Source organism: Falco punctatus, assembly GCF_963210335.1.
Source record: "Falco punctatus genome assembly, chromosome: 7".
In the NCBI taxonomy this organism is placed as follows: Eukaryota; Metazoa; Chordata; class Aves; order Falconiformes; family Falconidae; genus Falco; species Falco punctatus.
In genome coordinates this window covers 6172034-6194347 of record NC_137587.1, presented here as the reverse complement: position 1 = coordinate 6194347, position 22314 = coordinate 6172034, and the positions used below count along the sequence as shown (strand labels likewise).

The window sequence follows — 22314 nt, the reverse complement described above, 5'->3', positions numbered from 1 at the left end:
AACATATATATATATGTCTAAATAGCTTCTATATAACTGTACTTCTATGTAACATCTTTATAACTTCTAAGCTGTATCAGCAGCACCTTTCCAAGGAATAGATTTTAAAAAGGGATTTTCATTATATATAACAATCTAAAAAGATCTCCCTTATAAAGGCAACCTTAAAGTGTGAGGCTATCTCCCAGTTTAAGGAAGTCCTGCTTGATTATTTAAAGCCAGACAAAAAACCAGTACTCTGGAAGAGGTATCACAGGGAACAAGCCTGCCCTGGCAGAAAATTCCTTGGATGATCCAACTGGTCTTTCCTCGCTTCCAGTGTCTGGGAGAGTCAATTGAGATTATGCAACATAGTGTGACACCAGGACACTGCAGCCCTTCAGGGCAACCCACAAATATCATGTTTGTTGTCACTCTCTATTTTAGACACTCTAAATATAGGCCCATTAGACTTGATGGTGCTGTTAGCTCAGCATGACTACCCCTGTTTCAAAAGGATGAAAAGCAATTCTAGAAAAAAAAAAAAGCTTGAGCAAAGATTGAATTTAAAGGGACACAGTATATACATATATATACACACACTACTACAAAAACTGTATATGAAATAGAAAAAAAGGTCTTGACAAGTCAATTTCATACACAGTACAAAATAGTTTGTTTGCAACGCTGTTGTCTTTTGTGTCTAATTGTATTTGTCTAATTGTCAAAACAGAGTAAGAATGCATGGTATACTAGCATGATGTAGAACAGAAGGTATGAGAAAGTCCATTTTCTGTTGTTTGGGTTTATAGTTTTGTTTGGTTTCTTTGTTTTTACTAACACAGGCTAATAAGTGGTGTTAGTAAAAACAAATCACATCTCGTGCCAGAAAAAAAGCAAACCTGTTTTGTAGTGCTTCTGTCAGCAGGTCCATACCTAGAGAACAGGGTTAGTAAGATGACAATAAAGGTAATATTCATTCCTGAGTGTTGCTTGCTCATCTCTGGAAGGTCACAGGGAACAGAACACAAGAGGTGGCTTTCCTCTGGTGCATAGAAGGAGAGCTCTTTGCTGAAAACGAAGTTCAGAATACTTTGCTTTCTAACTACCAACTCTTTGGCATCATCTGGTTCAGCAAGCAGCAGCTGCTCATCTTTATGGGACTACCCCACTGACAGCTAGCTGTGCCCATCGGACAGCAGGCAACCTTGTACGTTCCAGAAGAGGAATCCAAGATACATTGCCATCCATCTACATGAGATCATGCAAGTGCTGCTGGGGTACACAGTGAGAAGCAGACCCCTGCGGCATATGGAGGCAGCAAATCACTCATATTTTGTTACACACTTGGTATTTTGCTGTGGAAGCTACAAGAGGAGCCATGACAAGTCTGAGTGTCAACAGCAGGAAGCAAGACCAGTTGCACCTCATGCTCAACAGCATGAAATAGTTAATACCAACATTATTGTACTGCTTCTGTGAGATGTTCGTCTTTTAATCTGACACAAACGTCCAGTTACAAAGCATTCAGGGTGCTGGCAAATATGCAGTATCATACATTGAAATTCATATGAATCAGCTCCACAGAGTGTATCACAGTCCTTGGTTTCACAGTGCCTGAAATGGCTCAGATAAAGTCACTGCACCAATGCGCTCGTGAGGCTATCAACCAGCAGGTCATAGAATGATTAAGAACTCAAAAAAAAAAAGACATGGACAATGGCTAATCACTCAACAGTTGGGGCATATTGTCAAAGTAAACTGTCAAAACTGGAATAGCAGGGAGCACTGCATAGCAGGTACACCGACAGCTGTGCAGACACGCTGGGGAGAAGGTGCCCCGCAGACCAAGCTGTTTGCTGGGGAAGCTTCTGCAAGGGCAGCTCCTCATATACCTGGCTTGAGCCAGTGGTACAGAAGTGCTGTAGGTGTATGCACTTGCACATGGTACATAGAATCTAAACCTAAACAAACTGCTATTTATAGGTGAATGAAAAAACCCCAGTTTTCACACAGAAAAGTGAATGTGATTTGATCTTTCAAAATTCCATTTTTTGAGGATATAGAATAATTTAGCTGGCTACATCAAATCAGTACTCTTAAAAAAAACCCAACCAAATAACAAACAAACAAACCAAGGCAAAACCTACAGTGAGACATTTCACTATTGTTTCCTTCTCAGACAACTAACTACAGTTTCAAATAGCAGACATTTATTCCATCATTAAATCGCGTACAGTTTAACTGCATTAGGTGACCAGCTACTCTATATATCTGGAAGTATGCTCTACTCACCTACACTTCCAAATTATGCATGTGGAAACTAAAAGAGTAAGACAAAAATCACATGGTATGAGAAATGAACTTATGAACATACTCAGCTCTCAGCTGGACTTGGGTAATGCAGTACCTTTTCTCCCAGATTTTTAGACAAGAATTTCGTTCACGTTACATTTCTGAGTGCTGTCAAACGTTGTGTAATCCAAAGGTAATTTTCTTTAAAGGAAAGCACCAAGTCTGGTTTATGCTTCACCTGTTGTGTGTCATCCATGTGCTTTAGTAGACTAAAACCCCCCCAAACTCCCCCAACTCCAGCCCTCCCTTTCCCACCCAAGCCCCCAGAATTTTAAAGCAGGGTTACTGTTGCCTTGAAGACTCTGGAGTCTAGTCAGGAAAACAAAGCAGAAAGAACATTATGAAGACATCACTCACGTCATTGAAAAATCGGTATAAAGCACTGCAGACAGAGACAGGTGGTAGGCACTCCGATAAATACTGGCAAGACCTTTAATCATTAAAAAGTTTGGAAACCAAATATCCTTCTCTACACGTGCCCTCTTACATAAGGCAGGGCTGCATGTTTGACAGCACGGCTGCTTTCTGAGCCCGCTCTGGAAACACAAGTAACGCGGTCAGGTCACCCCACCTCTCCAGCCAACCCCCTGCAGCCGTAAGCGACCATGGTTATGCTGCTCCTCAGCCCACAACACGTCTCAGCTGCGCAGCATTGTGATATGTGGAAATACCAGTTCACAGCAACATTAACGCAGCACTGCGGCTCTCTTGCCAGCTCTGGGGAAGCTGAGTCCAGCTAACCTTTGGTAAAGCAGACAAATTTTGGAAACGGGATACAGATAAGTTGACTTTAGAATATTTGGGATATTTACCTCCCTCTTTCATAAAAGCACAGACCCACAGAGGGACTGGGACTTTCTGTTTCTGTTACCAGGACAGGCGGTGACTCACTGTGGCAGAGTTGTAAATCTGACACCAGCACAATTCACACAGACACAAACAAAAGCGTGTTTGTTACAAACTACTGAAAATTAGCAGAATTAGAAGAATTTCAGGGGATTTTAAGACAAACTTCCTGAAAAGAAGTGAGTATTGCTTGAAAGTTAGGGCCTGTTTCAGGGTCACTGAAGAGCTTAATGCAGCTGTTTCAGAGCTGCAGCTCCTAAAGATCTCTGGTCACCCTCAATCAGTCTTAGCTCCAAGCATATTCGTATCAATAACCTGGACTGAATACAGGGAGGATTTGCAATCTGAGCACACATATAGTGTGGTAAACTGATACCGCTACCTCCGTTCAGAGAGACTTAGACAATTAAACCGCAGAGGTCAGAGATGAGTTACTTAGGAGGGGAAAGCCCAGATCTGCCTCATCTTATTCTACCTCAGTTTTATCCCCTTCAGTGACATTAGATATTCTGGCAGTGAATATCCCCCCAAAATCCATACTCCTATCAGCTAAGAACTTACTCCTCATGCTGAACTCACGCACCTTATACTTTGGAAGGATATTTAGGAACATGCACCAGATGTTTCCACCATATATAATTTTTATACATGGGATATGATTTTTAGCCAGGTAAACATCAGAACTGCAGTGAACAGGAAACAGCGCTGCAAGGATCAGAGTGAAAGAAGCATTTTTGGTGGTAAGTGTCTGTCCTCAGGAGCAGCTAGCAATTAAACAGCAATTAATCATTAAACTTCATAGGCCAAATTCTTCCCTACAGCTGTTCCATTGAAACCACTTCATTAGAAAATAAACTGGCCTTGTGCTGTGGAGCTTGACCAGCTCGAGTTTCAGTTATGCAACTAGTAATACCTTTTCTCATCATCAAAAATGCTTGGTTGTGCTTTTTCCATGTGTTTCCATCACCCACACAACCACAAAAACCACCATGCAGCTCTGTAAAATGGTACCTTCTGTTCACAAGAGGCCCCTTGTTCAGATAGCAAGAGAAGAAAATTACTGCATCGTATACCCACCCCCGTTTTCAAAAGTAAATTAAAGATAATTCTTTCATTTCATTTCACAGCTGGCAAACCCAAGAGCCCACAGAGAGAATTAGTTTCTATAAATATTCATGTCTATAAATGCCAACTAAAACTTGGCCTAAGAGTGCAATGAAACAAGAAACACAGCTCAGCAAAAGACATACTTTCTCTCCAGCTCACCAGGCAGGTCTGCTGCCCTTGGACCAGGAGCTCCACTTCGAATGTCCACTCCAAAGCACGCTGCCTGCTCTTCAAATATTAGGATAGTTTTGTGCTGCTAAAGCACCTTCGTAGGCTCCTGAAGTGTACTGGTCAGTTCCATCCTCTGTTGCAAGCCGAAGGAATTGTGCCAAGACATTTAGTTCAGTTACCTTAATAAAGCAAGATGAATCACATCTCATTTAACACCGGAACCCCAGTTAGATATCTGAGATAGTCACCTGATGCTCTGTTTATAGTCAATAGAAGGAACACACCATCTCCGGAGGATCCTTCGTCTGATCTATTTTCGAAAGAGGTGAATCCCCCTCCAGAAAGACTATAGCAATTAACATAGGCTTGCATGTCTTTTTTCACACCAAAATTAAGGCAACTGAATCACAGCCAAAAATAACATACCGATACTCTACTTCCCCTTTCACCGATATGCTGTGCTAGTCTAGATCCTCCCCTCTTCCAGGGAGTCTAACTCACCAAACTCTACAGCACACACTCCTGATCCCACAGAACTTCTATACAGGGATATATTGTTATTGCCAAATCACCTACACAGACACACACACACACACACACACACACTTTCAGGTTATTTTCCCATGCTGCTTTTTGGCTCCCTCGTTTGGTACTCCTGGGGCTGCTATTTGTTTCTTTCAGGACTCTTTCTGAAGTTTCACTTTGCTCTGTCTTTCCGGCAGGAAATGTCTGCAAGAATTAATATTCAAGATAATTTGTTGTATCTTGTATCTTGTTGCATTTTATGCAACAAAACACATCAGTGGGATCACAAGGTGTCTATCCCACGTTCCCTGTCAATATCAAGCAGGGAACCACGCCTTACTCTGCAAAGAATGAACAACAGACACTTCAGCAGTCGTTTGTTACTTGAAGACTTATTTCTCCTTTCATACAAATGCCCCTGAGCAATATGAGATGAAATCACAAAGTGCTGATTTGAAGTAATGGCACAACTAATGAAGATGTTCCTCTAGCATTCATCTTCCAATAAATAAAAACGTAAATTTCAGGAAAGCCTTACACACATTTCTAGACATTTCACTGCAGTAGACTGACAGACCTTAATGTATCATTGCTGAGAAAATATTTTCATTCATTTTAGGAAATATTTATTGTCAGAAAAGTACCTGTTGAAGGGTTTTCAGGATGAGTAAGCACAAAAGCTCTTTAATGTTACGCTTGCCTTTCATGAACTGTATCTCTATAGAACTGATATTTAAGAAACCTATATATTTCAGTAACTTTCTTTATGAGTATTTTCTATTAATAAGGCACTATTTATTCCCATGGTTATCCAAGGGACACATGCATTGATGCCTGCTCTCAACTTTTTTAACATCACGTTATGATGTTTATATTTTCCCTTGTATTTTTTCTGTAAATATATACCAAAGATTGTTACATTTAAAAAATTGGTAACAAGTTGTCAGGATGCTATATCCTAAGTTTACACTAGCAAGCAGTGCAAAACCTTACCCATAGGAGCAGAGCTGTAGGGTGAAACACCTGGCACTAAGGGCAGAGCTTTCACAGCACTTTTTTGTGGCTTTTACTTCCAGTTATTTCCAATCTCATCCTGTAAACTGAATTTGCATTAGCACTTGGAGTACATTAAATGAGCTCCTGGAGTTCTTCTGACTCAGTTTTATCCCAGACAAAATTAGTTTATGTGCTCTGAGATGCAAACTGAAGTGCAGTAAGTGCAAATGATCAGAACATTCAAGTGCATTCCTGCTCTAACCAATGCACTAATGTATTTGCATCCATAGTTATTCAGAAAAGAAGGGAATCCTGAAACCCTGATGCTTGTCCCCTGCTACCTCCACAGGACCACATTTTCTCACCTTTTTCAGTCTCAGTCTCTCAAATTTTACACCCTTGAAGTCTGAAAGAAATAGAGCCTTCCACCCCATTCACCTTATTTGCACATTTAGAAGATGGTAAAAGTTGATGGCAGAAGTCAAGATGTGATTCATAATCCCTACCTGGGAAGCAACCTTATCCATACAGACACCTTCAGATGGATTTCTGGCCCTGTTTAAGATCCTCGCAAAACTTTCACCATCTAAAAGAGGCAAAGATTTAACCCCTAACGTTTCCAGACGTATCAGCCGAGCTGTAAGGCTTCTAGTTATGTTTCCTAGGACTCAAATTCGTCTGGTCACAGTTACAGCCATAGTCCTGAAGACACCACATGCTCATACTCAATGCATACAGACAGGCATAGCTTCCTTGAGGTTAACCACTTGTCAAATTATTACATCCATTAGTAGAATTTGCAGTCCTTTAAGAAACCACCCAGCATGGTTGGACTCCAAAGAAAACGTATTAAGAAATCAGAGGACAAAAAAAAAAATTATCTAATTTTGCCACTGAATAATTTATGATTTTTTTTTTATAATGCAACTACCCATTCAGACAAATTGCCCAAGAATTGCCTTCTGAAGGCTCTCCTTTCCTAGCTGACTGCAGAGTAAACTTAAGTAATTAGCTTAGAAACATGCAACTTTCAGATGGCCAACATTACGTTAGAAGATTGCCACCAACACATGAATCATTATAGTTCTATAGCTTATTTTCTGATTGTTATTTTTTCTAGCTTTCCAACTTTCAAAAGGAAAGCTAACATTGTTGCAAAGCTTCTGAGGATAAAACCTTTACTTTCAGTCTGCCTTTAAGAACAGGGCTTTTCAACAACTCAAAATGCACTTATTCTGCTAGTTTATTGGCAAAGATCATGACAGGTGCTTTGTCCAAAGCCTCAGTGCAGTGCTCGGGCTAAAAGATGCATGAAGAAAGAGTACTACCAGGAGCAAAACGTCAAAGCAGAAGAATCCACAAGCTGTGATCTTGTAGCCGATGCCACCTTGGCAACTGCCTCATTGACTGGAAAAGTCACCATTTTCACAACACTGGCAACAGAAGCGTTGCAGAGCAGAACATCTTGAGAGATTTGTGACACACACAGATACCATTTCTCATCTTCATTTGCTGATGCTGACTTCAGATAGCTGAAAATAAAGGACTCTATGAACATGATGTATTCAGCCCACTCATGGTATGGTTTTAACCCTCTCAGAGTCTGGGTTTCTCAACCAGGGAACTGTACCAACTGCTGATTCTTAACAAGATAGCTGCAAGGTAGCCACAAACAAGGACTGGAGATGGGGAGTTAGCCACTATTGAGATGTAGCTGTTGCTTTGTTACTTTGTGTCCCTTGGACTGTTATCTAAACCAACCACACAGCCGAGTTATCAATTATGTCACTGATGTAGCAAGGGATTCAGGGAACTCAGGTAACAGAGAGATCGGCTGTTAAAGACCAAGGTATGCTGTTAAGTCCTTAATGATAATTAAGGACATGAATTATGAGAGAGTACAGCTAGTCAGAATTGAGATACAGTGCAAATTGCAAGAGCAGGAAAAAAGCTGACTTTTCTCTCTACTGGAGAGTTTAATGGTCATGCTCTTGATGGCATTCATATTTTTAAAATAATTTAAAAGCTACAACTATAAAAAAGCAGCAATCACTAAAGTTGCCAGCTGTACTCCTGTATCTAAGGAAACTCTGCTTGGGAGTTACTGCTACTTGCTTTGTACTTGAGATCTACTTAGGGGTAACATGAAAAGCCTTTACTGTTATACCAAAAAAGTCAAAGATTTACCTGACAGAAGCATGACATAACAGATTAAGCATAATTCACGGCGAATACAGCTTTATGTTATAATCAATCAAACGTGAAAATTCCTGGAGAAGAGAGAACCTAGCTATTTGGAAACTAAATAATTAGGAAGGTCATAAGTGTTGCATAATCCCATGTAATGCATCTCACTGGAGATGGGGAAAACCACTCTCCAAGCTGCTTCGTGATAACACAAACTTGGCTTACCAACGTAAACGTGTTTATGTGGAAAATATTAAGGCAAAGTTCAGAGCTCGCTTGTCTGCACGGTATGTTTCAATCATGTCAGCAGAGAAAAAAATAAATAAATAAAGGAGAAATCAGTCATGTTGTCACAATTAGCAAACATAAACATTTTGCAACCAACCTGTAGCTTGAAATTTACTTGCCCAAACTAGTAAGTTTACAAAACGCACGTTCCACGGCAGACAAGAATGATTCACAGCCGATTCACAAGAAACGCAACGTCTGCCCGGTTTTTGCCTTGACAATACTAAAAATGCCCTCACACCGATACTGTGGAGTTGTTGTCAGGATAATTCCCAGCGAAAGGCGCGACCAAGCCGGGGAAGCGGGGAGCTGTAAGGCATCGCCCCTGCGTGTCAGGCACCCAGCGTTATTTTTTTTCCCCCCACTCGTTTCTCTCTGAAAAACTGAAGTCTGAAAAAGGATTAAACCATGGGGGAAGAACAAAATAAATAAACCAGAAAAGCTGAGTCTGATCATAGGCAATTAGTTAACGAGACAACAAAAACCAGCAGAGAAAAGCCGAGCTGCAGCACGGAAAGGGTATTTCGTCCACGAACCCGGCAAACTCCCAGGGAAGGGGCTGCCTGGCCGTACAGCAACACAAAAACGCACTTTGCACGGAAACGTGCCGGCTGAGCCTTTTAACCCCCAATTTACACAGCGCAGACCCACGCACGCCAGCCAGAGGAGCGGCGGCTCCCCCTCGCCCGGCGCTATCCCAGCCGCAGAAACCCGTTTCACAACCGGCGCGATTCCGCGGACTGGGGAAAAGAAAACCCCAGCCCGGAGTGCCGGCAGGGAGGGCGGGGGGGTAGGTGGCCACCGGCAGCTTGCACACGCCGCGACGGCCCGTTAACCCCTCGGCGGCCGCTGCCAGGCGGGGAGCGCTGCCGCGGGGGAAGATGGCCGGGGGTTGCTAGGCTGCCTGCCGTAAACAGCCTGCACCGCGCCGGGCGCCGGGGGAGGCTGCGAGGGCCGGGGGGTGCAGCAGGGGCCGGCCGGGAGCCCCGGCCAGGGAACAGCGAGCTCCGCGAGGGGGGCAGGCTGCAGCCCCAGCTCCGGCACCTGCCTTCGTCTCAGCTTGCCTCAGCTCCGGTCGCCCCCCGCCCGGCAGCCCCCTTCCCCGGCTGCCAGGAAGGGAAGCGCGGGGCCGCGCACCCCCCCGCCCCCCGCGGAACCTACCTGCGGAACCGCTCCGCGGGGCGACGCTGCCGCCGGCCGCGCTGGCGGACAGCGCGCTGAGGGGAGGCGGTGGCGGCCCGCCCCCCCCGGGCAGCGGCAGCGCGGGGCCGCCGCCATTGGGCGCTGCCCGGCGGCGCGGGGCCACGGCGGCGCCCCATTGGCCGGGGGCGGCCCGCGGGGCTGGGCGGGAGCGGGCGGCCGGCGCTGAGGGAGCCGCGGCGGAGGGCTGAGGGGACGGCGGCCGCTCCCTCGCCGCCCGCCTTGGCCCGGCCCGGTGGGGTCGGGGCCTGCGCTTACACACGCCCGAGTCAGCGCTGTCGCCAGCCTCAGGGACAGCCGCCTCGGAGAAACGCAGCAACGTGTAGGTGAAAAATTATAATGCGAAAAAAAACACAAACCCCAAAATCATTTCGCTGTGCATGTGTGTGTGTGTGTGTGTCACTCAACCGGCATTTTCATAAATAGCGTCGTATTTTTGTAAATTTGTTTGCATTTATTTATTGGCAACTGACCATTTTGTGTTCCCACTTTCAATAGAAATTAATAGGCGTCTCCATCCTTCCCTCAGACCCTGATGAAGCACCAAGTACCCCCGTAGTGCGTATTAGTAGTTGATTTTAACTGTTAATGTTTAAAAAACTAACTGCCGTGTCTGTAACCCAAACCATTTTCAAGCCGTAGTAGCATTATATATAGTATACTATATATGTAGTAATACTGTAGTGGTATTACAGTATTGCTATATACTATAACATACAGTATTACTAGCAATGTACATCTGAAACACTACTCTTACTTCTGCCCTCAAAGATCTCAGGCTGCAACTTGCACATGCCAAGATATTTATGGAGGCTTTAATTTCTAACCCTACTACAGCTTCAAGGCTTCTGCTGCCAGGCGGGCTGTGGGGGACAAACGTGTGCATCACGCCTACGATGGCGAGCGAGCGCAGATGGGTACATACGCACCCTCGGCACATCAGGGAGCGACTCGGGATTGCTGGGGAAACGTGTCACCAAAGAGCTTCCTAGAAAAGTGAAGCCTGCAAGCTGAGAAATGTTAGTAACCTTAACAGCTGCATGACGTTATCGTAACAGCCTTAATTAGTAGTGTGGGCTGACTGTCAAGGGAAAAAAAAATGTACACAAGTGTATCTCTTCCAGGTGAACTGGTTAGAAAGTGCTCTTGTAAAACACTGGGAAAATCTCAAATGGAAAGCGCAAGATAACCACGCGATTATAACTGGTGACACACTCGGCTGCTGCGCGTAGCTGGTTCATCCGATTTTGTCTTGACGGAGCTTCCAAAGGGGTCTGAAGGTTTAGAATTGGTGCGTGCTGATCTGCGGACATGCATGAAGCAGCACACCGCCACCCCAAGGAAATACCAAAGCCTCCGGGATACGAGGCCGGGGTGGGCGGAAATCTCCGCTGGCACAAAACACTGACACGAGTGCCAGCTAGAGGTGGTTGCGAGAAGATAACACACAACTCAAAAACACTCCCCAACAGTAGTCGTAGGTCATGCATAGTGTTATCCAGCAGTATAAAAAGCCGATTTCCCAAACCAAACTAGGGATTCAAGGCTGGTAGCTGTACTCATTTACACGTGTAAAGGTTAACTACAACACAAGGACACCGGGTAGTTCTGCTCAAGTACAACTGGTGTCTTTGTTTCTTCTCATAATTATTTTATGAGCCAGGAGAACTACAGATCAGTTTCCCAGTTGTTTCCCTCTATCTTCCCCATCTTTAATAAATCCAGCATGCAGGATAACATCATCGACCTCCAATGTGCTGGCCTGGGAGAGATCCTGACTAGAAAAAGACTCCAAGGCCATCAACCCTTTCCTGGTTTCGGTCAAGTCCTGAACCCCATTTTTTCTTTTCCTTTTTTTCCCTCGTTTATTTTCTGAATAGCAGCATCAGGATCAGCCATTACAGAGTAACTCTTCCCAACAGCGCTATGACCCTGTAGTCACAAAGGCAGCTACAAATGCTGTCACAAAACAGTCCAACAGTGGCAGTGGTTGCTATATCTTGCATCACTTAAGCATACAGTATGAAATTTCATCGATCAGGTTGTAATTAAGACTCAGCACCAGAAATACAAGTTACGTTTTCCATCTGTGCTGTCTTTTTCCCCACCAAGCATGTTGACTAATAGCCTTTAGATAGTTTAGAGGTTTAGGAAAAGGATGTTTCTTCATTTAAAAACTCATTAAAGGCAAAAGGCTTGCACATAATGTATTGCTCTTTTAGCACTTTTTCCTCTTCTTAAGCTGGCTGTAAGCGCTAATTACTTTTGCTGATATTAAGTAAACTGCAGTTGTATTCAACATCCTTTCAAAATGGGGAGGGGGGGGAAGATGATTTAGAACATTTGGTTCTCTTAAACTATTTATTCCATCAAAGTTATTACACCATTACCACAGCATCAGACAGCTCTGTTTAACATCATTATTATATTTGGACTTGTTTTTTTGTTTCTGAAATACTTTTGCTATTAAGATCTAGAATGGAGGAGCTAGCATATGACAGATTCTTATGTTTTCCTGAGTCTTCTCAGAATTAAAAACACAGAGAACACTTTTGGTCAGCCCTGAAGCAGTCAGGCAGTTGGACCAGATGATTGTTGTAAGTCCCTTCCACTGAAATATTCTATTCAGAATATTGAATATTGTCAGAACGTTTCACTATTTCAGTATTCTGGCATCAAGAGTCAGAAACAAAGGTACTCTATTTCAATGCTTGCACATTAAATTTCTGGTGGAAAACTGCTATTCATACAATAGAAAGGGAAGCTAGAACATATTCAAATTTTGTTCTCCCCAAAGTAAGGAGAGGAAGAATTATTTTTTTTTTTTAAATCAAATACACTCCAGAGAGTCTGGTTTGCCCACTTCAAATATTTTGGATTTAAAGAACAAAAATTATGTCACTCCATTTTCTAGAATATGACATAATGGTGCATATTAACCATAAAAATACAGCATTCTATTGCAAGTATTCTGACCTATGTTGAAAATATATTTATGATGGGACTCTAAAGGGTTTGAGCATGTGAGATCATAAGTATAAATACAGGTACTGAATAACTAAAGGCTAGAACAATCCTGATTTTAATATATTTTGAATATAGACATCACCTGACTTTTTGTTCTTTCAACTTGACAGTTAGGGTTTTTAACGTTAATATTTCATTATAAAGACAATATCAATAATTCATTACATCTTGAGAAACTCTTAATCCTGCTACCTTATTCTAACATGAAACAATGATTCTCATGCAAGCTTTACTGCAGATTTAACTGAAATCATCAGTTAACAGAATTCAATGTATTTCATTGTATTAAATGAAGTGAGGAATCGTGATTTAATCCTTCATGATATCGCAACAGAGGCCCAATTCAAAAGTGTACAGAAGCACTTCCAGAACTTTTTATCCATCTGGACCCACTTCCATGATGAAGTCTGTACTTCACATACTTCTTTATGCCTATCACAAAGTACAGCCTCACAGGGGTGTTTGTTCATGTGTGCTCCTCTGCCCATGGGTTGATATTGACACAACACAAAGAGCAGTAAGAGAAAAATAAACACCTTGTGCCCAAAAATTGTTTGCTTAGCTTCCTTACCTCATACACATGTGGATGCACACAAACAGACTTTGCTTCAGCTGACACAGCCGAGCCTGAAACACCACATGTCAGGAGAGAACTGTGTGTCTCGCTTATGGCAAGACTAGTTTGAAACCAATAGCTCTGGGACAAAGACACTGTCTCCAGCATGGTGGGTCATCACCTTCATTTCCCGTTCATAGACTGTGCATTTTCCCCAAGGAAAGAAATTGCTCAGGTGTCTGGGTACCTTTGTTTTGCCATGTAACAGCAAACCAGTGCAATCAGTAGCTGCAGAGCACATTCTGCCAGCAATTCGAGTAAGTGAAGAGTTTGTAGAACAGCAGTGCTAGGAGTGTTATGGCTAGTGGAGGAATCTGAAAGCATCAAATGCTTAATGTGAGAAGCATATGCAGAGTTAAAGACCTATCAAACATGTTCATTTACGTAATTTGAAAACTTCCTTTTCTGTAGCTGCAAGATTTGGCATGTAGAAATTCTGAGGAGACAGTGGAAATGAGTATTTTGTCATGCTTACATAAGGAATAGTATTTGAAATTTACAGTCTATCTTTTGTTCTAGCATCTTTCACAGTATCAAAGAGAAGACTAATGAGACACTAATGTGAAATGTTAAAAATAAGGTTTTTTTAAAAAAATATTTTTTTTTAGTTTACTTCTCTGTTCATTTTCTGTATTTACCATAGATTCTTCAGTTTTCAGCCAAAGGATTATTTGCAAACTGTTTGCTGTATTCTATGGTGCTGAACTAGCATCACCAGAAACATTTAAAAGTGTTTCCTATCAATCTATCTTTTGGAACCAAACTGACAAACATAGTGAGGAGCTAACCTTTGGGGGCTTGTAAACTCAAAAGTAATAATTAGGCCCCAAAACAGTAACAGAAAGAAATTTAATATGTGCAAAATAATATAAACAGTTTTTCTGTCTCTGTGGGGCTTTTCACTGAATATGCAAGAGATACCAGAGTAAGCAAACGAAGTTAATAAATTGCACTCGCTAAAGTGTTTGTTAGTTGAGAGGTAATAAATGAAAGCAGGTAGTTCATGAAGCAACCCTTCTTCCTGCTCCATTTTGAAAGGTTCCTACCTACCTGCACCCTCTTCCTTCCACAGAGTAAAAGATCAGACTCCTAGTAGGAAACAAGAGTAAGGCTGTTTGTTTAGCAAAGGGGCAGAAAAAGCCAACACAGCTGCATGCAGTGAGATCACCACATTTATCTCACTGGGTCTGAATTCTCTTACTGCAGTCACCTCCCTTCTGTGCAATGTTTCCCAGGTTTCAACAATCAAGTCAGATTTAAACTTATTTGTAAGAGACATGAAATCCTTTAGTTATTCACTTACATTTAACACTACACTCTGGATTCCACAGTAAAATGTATACGTACTTTGGTGTGGGTGTTCCTCCTAATGGACTATGCAGTCCTATAATCAACGCGATGAAAACCAGAGATGAAACTAAATGGAACCTGGAAAGAATTAACTCAAGTCCTCTTGATCTCACAGCACCAGTAATGAACGTAATCAGCTACTGGAAAACTCACCAAACATGTAGATTTTCAAGCCTTTAGCCTTTGAATTCAAAGGTGGATGATTCTCCAAGAATTATCATTTTATTATCCAAAGTTATAAGCCTCAGAATGGGACATGCCACATGATTTATTTGTTAGTTTTAACATTAGCTAGAATAATGACTTTAGGGTCTACGAAATGTATTTGATCTGCCCCCCTCCCCCAATCCATTTTTAATACTAGTAATGCAGCAAGCTTTTCCTTTAAACTTGTTGTTGAATAGACCTGGGGAAACTTTCCAAATAAAGTTTTATTTAGAAGCACTTAAAATGCCATTAATTAATGGAATTTCAGTATATAGCGAAGTCCAGAACCTACTGGACATAAAAAAATACTGTAAAATATTGTAAAATACAGATTTCAAGTTATTTGGATAGCTCAAATATTCCATCAAATAGACTCAGTGAAGAAGTGATTTTAAAAGACATCTTCGTCACATGTTGCTAAACATTTTCACTTGCTTTAGTTGGAAAGAATTTGTACTTTAAGAAAATCTGGATTGAACCTTGCAGAAGTAGCCAGTCCTGGAAGCTATGCCCAACCAATCCACGTTTTATCTGTGCATAATAGCGCAAAGTGTGTTGCAAGGCAGACTAGTGTGACGGAAGGTTGGTGGATATACATACTAAAAAAGCTTTAACAGTCCAGGGAAGGTAATTCTTTACCAGGTCTTTCCAGAAGCTACAGTGATTTTTGATTTTGGAATTCTGCTCTGCAAATACATGAGAAATGAGAGTACTGAATTATTTCATTTTGATAAGTAAGTTTCTGAAGCTCCTGCAACCGCTCCTTTCTCTCTCAATGTATATGTGTGTCTATATATATATATACACACACACACGCATACATACATCTCTAGATACACACACACATCTTCCCACGATGTGACAATGACTAAAAGTGTGGAAGTTACTTCTTTCCTAATCTTTGAGATCTAAAATACTTTTTAGCAAGTCCGAGTCACCATTTAGCGTCTGGTGCCACCTTGTGGCTGCAAACACATATCGCAGGTACAAGGTTTTTTGCAGCAAAAGCCATTAATTACAAGTAATAAAAAGAGAAAGATTTTAAGTATTGAATCGTGTACAGAAATGGAGCTATATTCATAAATAACAGATGGCAAATGGAACATCTGATTTTGCAGTACAGTTTATGCCTATGTTTAGGAGGAGGGATCGGTATGAAGAAAAACAAGCATGGGGGGAAAAAAAAAAAAAAAAAAAAAAAAGAGGAGGAAACGGGGAAAATGCCTGACAGCAGAAATGGAGAAATATAATTTAAGTGTCTTGCGAGACAAAAATTAATATCATGCCAAATTATTTTCAAAAATCTGGAATTGCAACTTGTGTTATGTGGAAAGCCCAAGAAGCGGGGTAGCAAAGAAATAAAAAATGTGAGCAACTTATCCCTTAAGTGGAGGTCTGCCTGAATGCTGCTGCACTCAGCAAAGCTTACCAAAACAAGCAGCAGCTGCACTGATACCTTTCAGGGTAAAAACATTCTGTCTGTGACTCGCTACAGATTTCAGTTACTGTGCTGTGGAGCTTAAATCACATTTACCTCTTGCTACATGAAAGGCAACTACGATGGTGCTCCATCTCCACTTATTTTTCTCTCTGAAAACAAAAATTAAGCCTATACATTAAAGTACTCATCACCTGGATAGATGGTACAGCACCCCCCTTCAACATAGCTTTGGAAGAAAGTAATTTACAAGTCTTCTGTATTTTTTGTTGCAGAATACAGTGATTTTTCCTCAATTATTCCTTATAAAAACAGGAATTGAAGTCAGATTTCGGAAATGCTACTAAGCTCATGGTCATTTAGAGATGAGGAAGAATTTTTTGGCATTATACCAAATAACACATTCTAATGAAGCAGGTGCTGCAGGTTTGCAAACTATAATTTTAATATTTTAATTTTAAATGAAGTGATTTAGACTTAGCAGAATAAAACAACATAAAAAACCCCAATAAAAACAGACAACCCAACAAACAAGCCACAAAACCAAAACAAATATATGAGTTATCAATGAACATTATTCAGTGGCTTCTTTTTAATAAACTAACCAACCAACCACAACAAAAAAAATCCCAATACAAAAAACCCACCCACAAACCAAACCCAAACCATACCTTCCCACCGCAACCCCCCCAATCATTCATAAACCTGGTACTCCGTTCCAACCGTAGCAAACAACTCCCTATTGACCACAGGCTACAAGTAAAACAAGGTTTTTGGCACTTCTGACCCCACCTCACTTGAGCACATCAAATATCAAGCCAGCAGCTCTTTTGGAAGGTGAGGGATGCCCTCACTACACTTAAGCTACATTAGTCAGACTGAAGCTGGGTTTAGTACCTGCAGTTCCTACCTGCAACAGGTGCTATTGGCAGCAGCAGAAAACGTGGTAAGCCTCCAAATACTTCAGAAAACTACATAACATGGGCTGATAACCGAGACAGTTCCCTTATTGGTGCCTTCCATAGCCATTACCATTGCTCCCTCACTCTCCTTGTCCCTGTTTTCTTCCAAATCAATAAACACATTGGAAAGCAAGGCAATATAATACATTTATGAGAGAGGACTCGCTCCCAACAGGTGGAGCCTGAAGGGATGAGTGGGTTGGAAAAGGCCTGAGAAGCAAGCAAAATTGGCAGTTTGGAGTAGTCTCTCCCCCAGAATGTTTCTAGTCACTGCATTATCTTTGCATTAGTATTGCAAGTGCAATAGTAATCCTAAAGCTACTGGCCACTGTTCTTGAATCACACAGTAGTTCTGCATCTGCCACACACCGTACAGATGCTGTAGATGCTGAAGAAGGGGTCACACACATACACAACACACGCACACAGAGGGCAAATTTCTGGCACAACTGAAGATAAACCACATAATTTTCCATTCCCCTTTCTATGCCACTCAAATTAACAAATTTATTTTTTGAAGAGGAATAGAAGTGAAAGAAGTGTGAGTGTAGAAAGGGATGCATTTAGCAGCGGCATGTATCAGTGCATATGACTGACAACTGACATCCTCTTGTATCATAACCACTGTGAACAGAGGGTAACCACACAGGTGGTATCTTTATTTCACAAGATTAAAGATACAGTACAAAATGAATCTGTACATCTTTCTATTAACAGAATTTGTTTACACAATTATATTACATTTGACCAGCCTTTATACTGATTTTAAATACAAAATAAATTTACAAAACTCCTACAAGACCCTTTAAAGAACTGCAGCTGATAAAAACAAAGGGTTCCCCCAATAGTCCCTATTTGCCATATGCATTTGCAGTAGTTCAAATCAAACTAAATCTTTTTAGTTTAATATTCTCTGAAACAAAAATAGAATTTCAGTTCATTGTTGCCTATATAAAAAGGAAGCAACTTGCAAAGGTGAGTGTGATCCCCTTTTATAGGCCAAAACTAGCATATAATCGGTGGAAACTAGATAATGCATAGTCTTAAAAGTCCTTTCACAACCCATCTTTTAATATTCTTCTCTGAAAAGGGTAACAGTTGATAGTTTTTATTTTTTATTTGAATAAAAGTAGTGGACTTACGGAAGATGCCTAAAAAAATGAGTAAAACTGTCTTGCAAGTGTCTCATTGGGATGTTTGTATCAAAGGCCTTTTCTACTACGCTGTCCCATAGTGGACAATACAAAGCCAGGAAAATTATTTCAACAGACAGTTCTGGGACAAGTTTCAGAGTGATGAACTTGAATCCTGTTTTCTCAACATTCAGCATTTCTTTCAACCAGCAAGAACAGCCAGTGCGTGTGATTAATAATTTGAGGTGCAGAACAGCGTTTCCCCCCCCTGACTTTCCACAGTTTTCCTACATATAGAACTCCCAAAACCAACAGTTACTGCTCTGCAGTTCCATTCTCTGTGCAGGGAGAGAAAAGCATGTGTCCAGGAAGGTCAAACAGGCAGGCTCTGGCCTATGTTACTGTAGACAAAGAATACATGTTTTTCCATTCAAAGCATACTGAACATACCCAGAAAGGCTTCTCTCAAATCAGGTTTCCCTTCTAAAATGCTCCTGCATGTACACTGTAAGACAACCGGTGTGCTACCAAATGGGAATAGTACTTCACTGCAGTAAGCTGAGCAACCCAGCTCCTTCAGGAAAAAAGCTGCTTGACAAACTGAGTGCACGAGAAACATATTGCTAGTAAGAGTTAAATATACTCCCTTCGAAATGCAAGTTTCAGAACAGGGTAGCAAGGGATTGTCACAAAAACTTAAATCATGTTGTAGACAACTGATTTAGAAAATGTACTCATTTCTTTAATCCCTGAGTTAACTCGCCATTACTTATGGTAAATACCTTTTTACTACTACCACTTCACTCAAATGAATGTCATCTGAAAAAGTTAGCGGTAGTAATTTGGTGGAAAGGAAAAAAGCAGGATAGACTTCCTTATTGCTTCTTCATAAAAGCAGTTCTTTAAAGTGAAAGAACTTGCTGATCTTCAATCGTTTTCTTCTGCTGATTTCTTGGATGTAAAAATGCATCAGGTTCAGTGAAAGTCAGCTGTAAGGCTGTCACATAGCAGCAATGATGAGAGGTTCTCATGCAAACAGAATTTAGTTCTAGTAGATCAAACAACGAAAATATTTTAATAATGCAGTAAAAAATTTGTTAAACATCCTAAGAGACCAATACCAATGAACCGATGGTATTTAACTGGAAAACGTTTTCCATATAATCTTTAATTTATTCATGCCAAGCTAATAAAAGCTATTAAGTGACAGAGGCAAAAATACTTCAGAGGGAGTGTTCAGAAGTCACAGATATCTTAGAAATGCAGCTGGGAGTGCTGTACATTTTAGACACTACATTGAAGTTCAATACTGTTCCATCTGCTAATGATGATGAAGTCTGAACAAGACATTCCTCTATCACGTGCTGCAACCCTCCACACTAAAATGAAAGATTTGTCTTCACATAACCAGCATAAGCATTCTGAAGTACTGAGAAGTTCTACCTCTATTTTAATACCAGTCATCCATGACACTTCAGTTTACAAAAGAGTGGATTGCTTCTTTCCCAAACAACAGATCTATTTGCAGCACTCTCCTTACAAATGTACTAAGTATAAAACCATACCAAAAATCTCCATTCTAAATAAAGCATATTGATATGTTGCTGCCAATCCACTGGAAAAATATTTGCATGGAAGGAAGCCCTTAATCCTTTAAACACAACAGCTTTTGTCAGAAAGCAGCTAAAGCCTTTTCATTTGTATTTCATTCAGCTTTATGACAGTATATTCAGAGGGTTTAATGCTAATACAGAAACAAATATTTAACCGCCACTGGTAAACAAGAACAGAAACTTCTGCATTTCTTGCTTCTAAACTACTCCCCCACTGCTTCCCACTCCCAACCCCTGAAATTATAGTTCAATGAAAATTGTTACTAAGTGAATATTCCTCTTGCAGTCTAAAAACATCAGTCCACAGGTCGTATTCTTTACATTCACTAAAAGGCCTTTGCACTGACCTGGTGGTATCAAGAAGCCGTAAACGATTAGTCTTCTTTCTCTTTGGATTTTCTTGTTACAAGGGATCCTTAGGATAGCGCAGCCAGAGACGTTACTTTGACTTTCTCATGTATGCCAGGTACAAGAAAGGTTAGTGACAGCCAGAGCACTGCTGTGATTGAACGTAGGATTGTTATCCGTCAGCCAGACTTTGGAGGAGCATCACTGGCATAAGCCCAGGCCTTTTTGTAGAGAGTATGCATCTTTGGGGCCCTTTGTTTGGTCGATGCATTAAACAGACGCATGCATGAGATGCCACACACGTTTCCCTCTCGCAGTGCACATCACCTACAGGACTGCTGAAAATTAAATACAGAACTTTCACCTCTAAAAAGAAACAAAGAAAAAGGTAAGCTAATTCACTCAGCTTTCTGGCTCTGTCCTTTTTTCAGTGGCCATAATAATACTGGTGCTTTCTGCAATCTAGACTTAGCCTCTTTGTAAGAGCAAGTTTAAATAATTTAGGAACACTACCAATTTGGTTTTAAGTCATGAAGTATTGCAAAGTACACAGGCTCCAAAAAAGTTTTAGAAGGATGTGAGAACTAGGCACTGTGTAGCTAGTTTTCAACTGATGAGCTTTACAGACCCAATATGTCCCAACCTGCCTCCTGGGCTACATACTGTCTGCTGAGAACTGTCTAGTCTTAAGGGGGATGGAGGAAAATACTCGAAACAAAAAAAGCACGAATGGAGAGTGGCATGTTTGCTGGCTTAGTTTTACAGAGTTTATAAATAATCCATGTTAAACCATCCAAGACAGCATAAAAGACCCAAACTGTAAGAAATACTAAGAAATAACAAAATAAGGATTGTAGAAATACTTGGGATGTGGACCAGAATATAAGTTCATACAGCTCTAGTCTTTTTAGAGTTTGAATATAGTTCAGCTTCTTGGACTTAAATTGGCCATGAAATTATTATTACTTTTATATAGGGCAACTGCTATCAAGCAGGCAAAAACCTTCCAAAGCTAGCCTTCTGCTCTGTCTAGCAGATGAAAAGGACTGAATAAAGAGGAACTAGATACAGCAGGCAACATTTTTGTAGTAGCACTCTTGTGTTTCCATGAAAAAAAAGCCATAGTGTTATTCCATTGGCACTGAAATAACATTCAAATCAGTTTCAAAAGAATTTTCTTATCCCTGAAAAAAGGCATCATTCTAAGCAGCTTTCAGACTTTTTTTTTTTTTTTTTTTTTTTAACTTCTTTGCGCCTCTTTTGGGGGAAGGACAGTTGATCCAAAGTCCTAAATCACAATGAAAATTGTTCCTTTTGGAAAAATCCAGTTCTTTCACTGAGGCTCTTGTTGCTATTGTGGTGGTTGATGCTCTGGTGGTGGTTCTTGTTGAGGCACAGCTGGCCGCAGTCCTGCTGGTCTGGGAATTGCCTGATGCTGCCTTTGTCTGTAAGCTATAATTGTTCCCAGAAGCAAGGCGATGATGGTCATAAGGTAAAGGTCCCATTCAGGCCCCAGCAGCTGGTCCATATCAATATGTGAGAATACCTCCCTTATCTAAGAAACAAGAAGTTCACATCATCATGTCAAAGAGCAAGAATGGGAAGTTACTTCGATTTTAAATTTGTCTTGTAACATTTTTTCATGTACGAGTACCAGTTTTAAAACTTCAGTAGCTCTCTTCCTCTCTGAAAAAACAGTACCACATCAGTGACATTCTTAAATTCCAGCAACTAAATGCCAGTAAGACTAAGAGCCATGCAATACAGTATGAGCTATCCTATTTTCTGTTTTAGAGATCAAGGTTCACGATACGTAGCTTTATGGCTTTCACAGAGCATTGAAGTACAGAGTTTAAATCAGAAGGAGGTAGGTATGTAACCATACTAGTTGTCTTAAACTTGAGCAAGTACTACAGACACAGAGGTAGTGAACTGCTCAGGCTAGAGAAACTGGAAGCCAGCAGGA

At 41.0% G+C, this 22314-nt stretch overlaps 2 protein-coding genes and 1 long non-coding RNA gene across 9 annotated transcripts in view; 1 reads left to right on the top strand and 2 right to left on the bottom strand.

The window, feature by feature from the left end:
• The window catches only part of STON2 (stonin 2), a 79390-nt gene extending 69633 nt beyond the window's left edge, over positions 1-9757 (bottom strand). For 2 of the 6 annotated variants that reach the window (XM_080395225.1, XM_080395226.1), the window contains exons 1-2: positions 9616-9652; positions 2357-2475 (exon numbers count right to left, since the gene is read on the bottom strand). The gene's annotated coding sequence lies outside the window, so the exon portion shown is untranslated. Of the gene's footprint in view, positions 1-2356; positions 8372-8391; positions 8411-9615 lie in introns of those variants that run through there. The other 4 variants (XM_080395224.1, XM_080395223.1, XM_080395227.1 and 1 more) reach the window with 4 other exon arrangements.
• Positions 9758-9883: 126 nt separating this feature from the next.
• On the top strand, positions 9884-12476 carry LOC308067054. The gene is made up of 2 exons (XR_013929429.1): positions 9884-10673; positions 10779-12476. It is a non-coding gene; the product is annotated as an uncharacterized lncRNA (long non-coding RNA).
• Positions 12477-17892: 5416 nt separating this feature from the next.
• The window catches only part of SEL1L (SEL1L adaptor subunit of SYVN1 ubiquitin ligase), a 43070-nt gene continuing 38648 nt past the window's right edge, over positions 17893-22314 (bottom strand). For both annotated transcript variants that reach the window (XM_080395229.1, XM_080395228.1), the window contains exon 21: positions 17893-21903. In XM_080395229.1, coding sequence (XP_080251355.1) covers positions 21700-21903 — 204 coding nt within the window. In that variant the 3' untranslated portion in view covers positions 17893-21699. The remainder of the gene's footprint in view (positions 21904-22314) is intronic.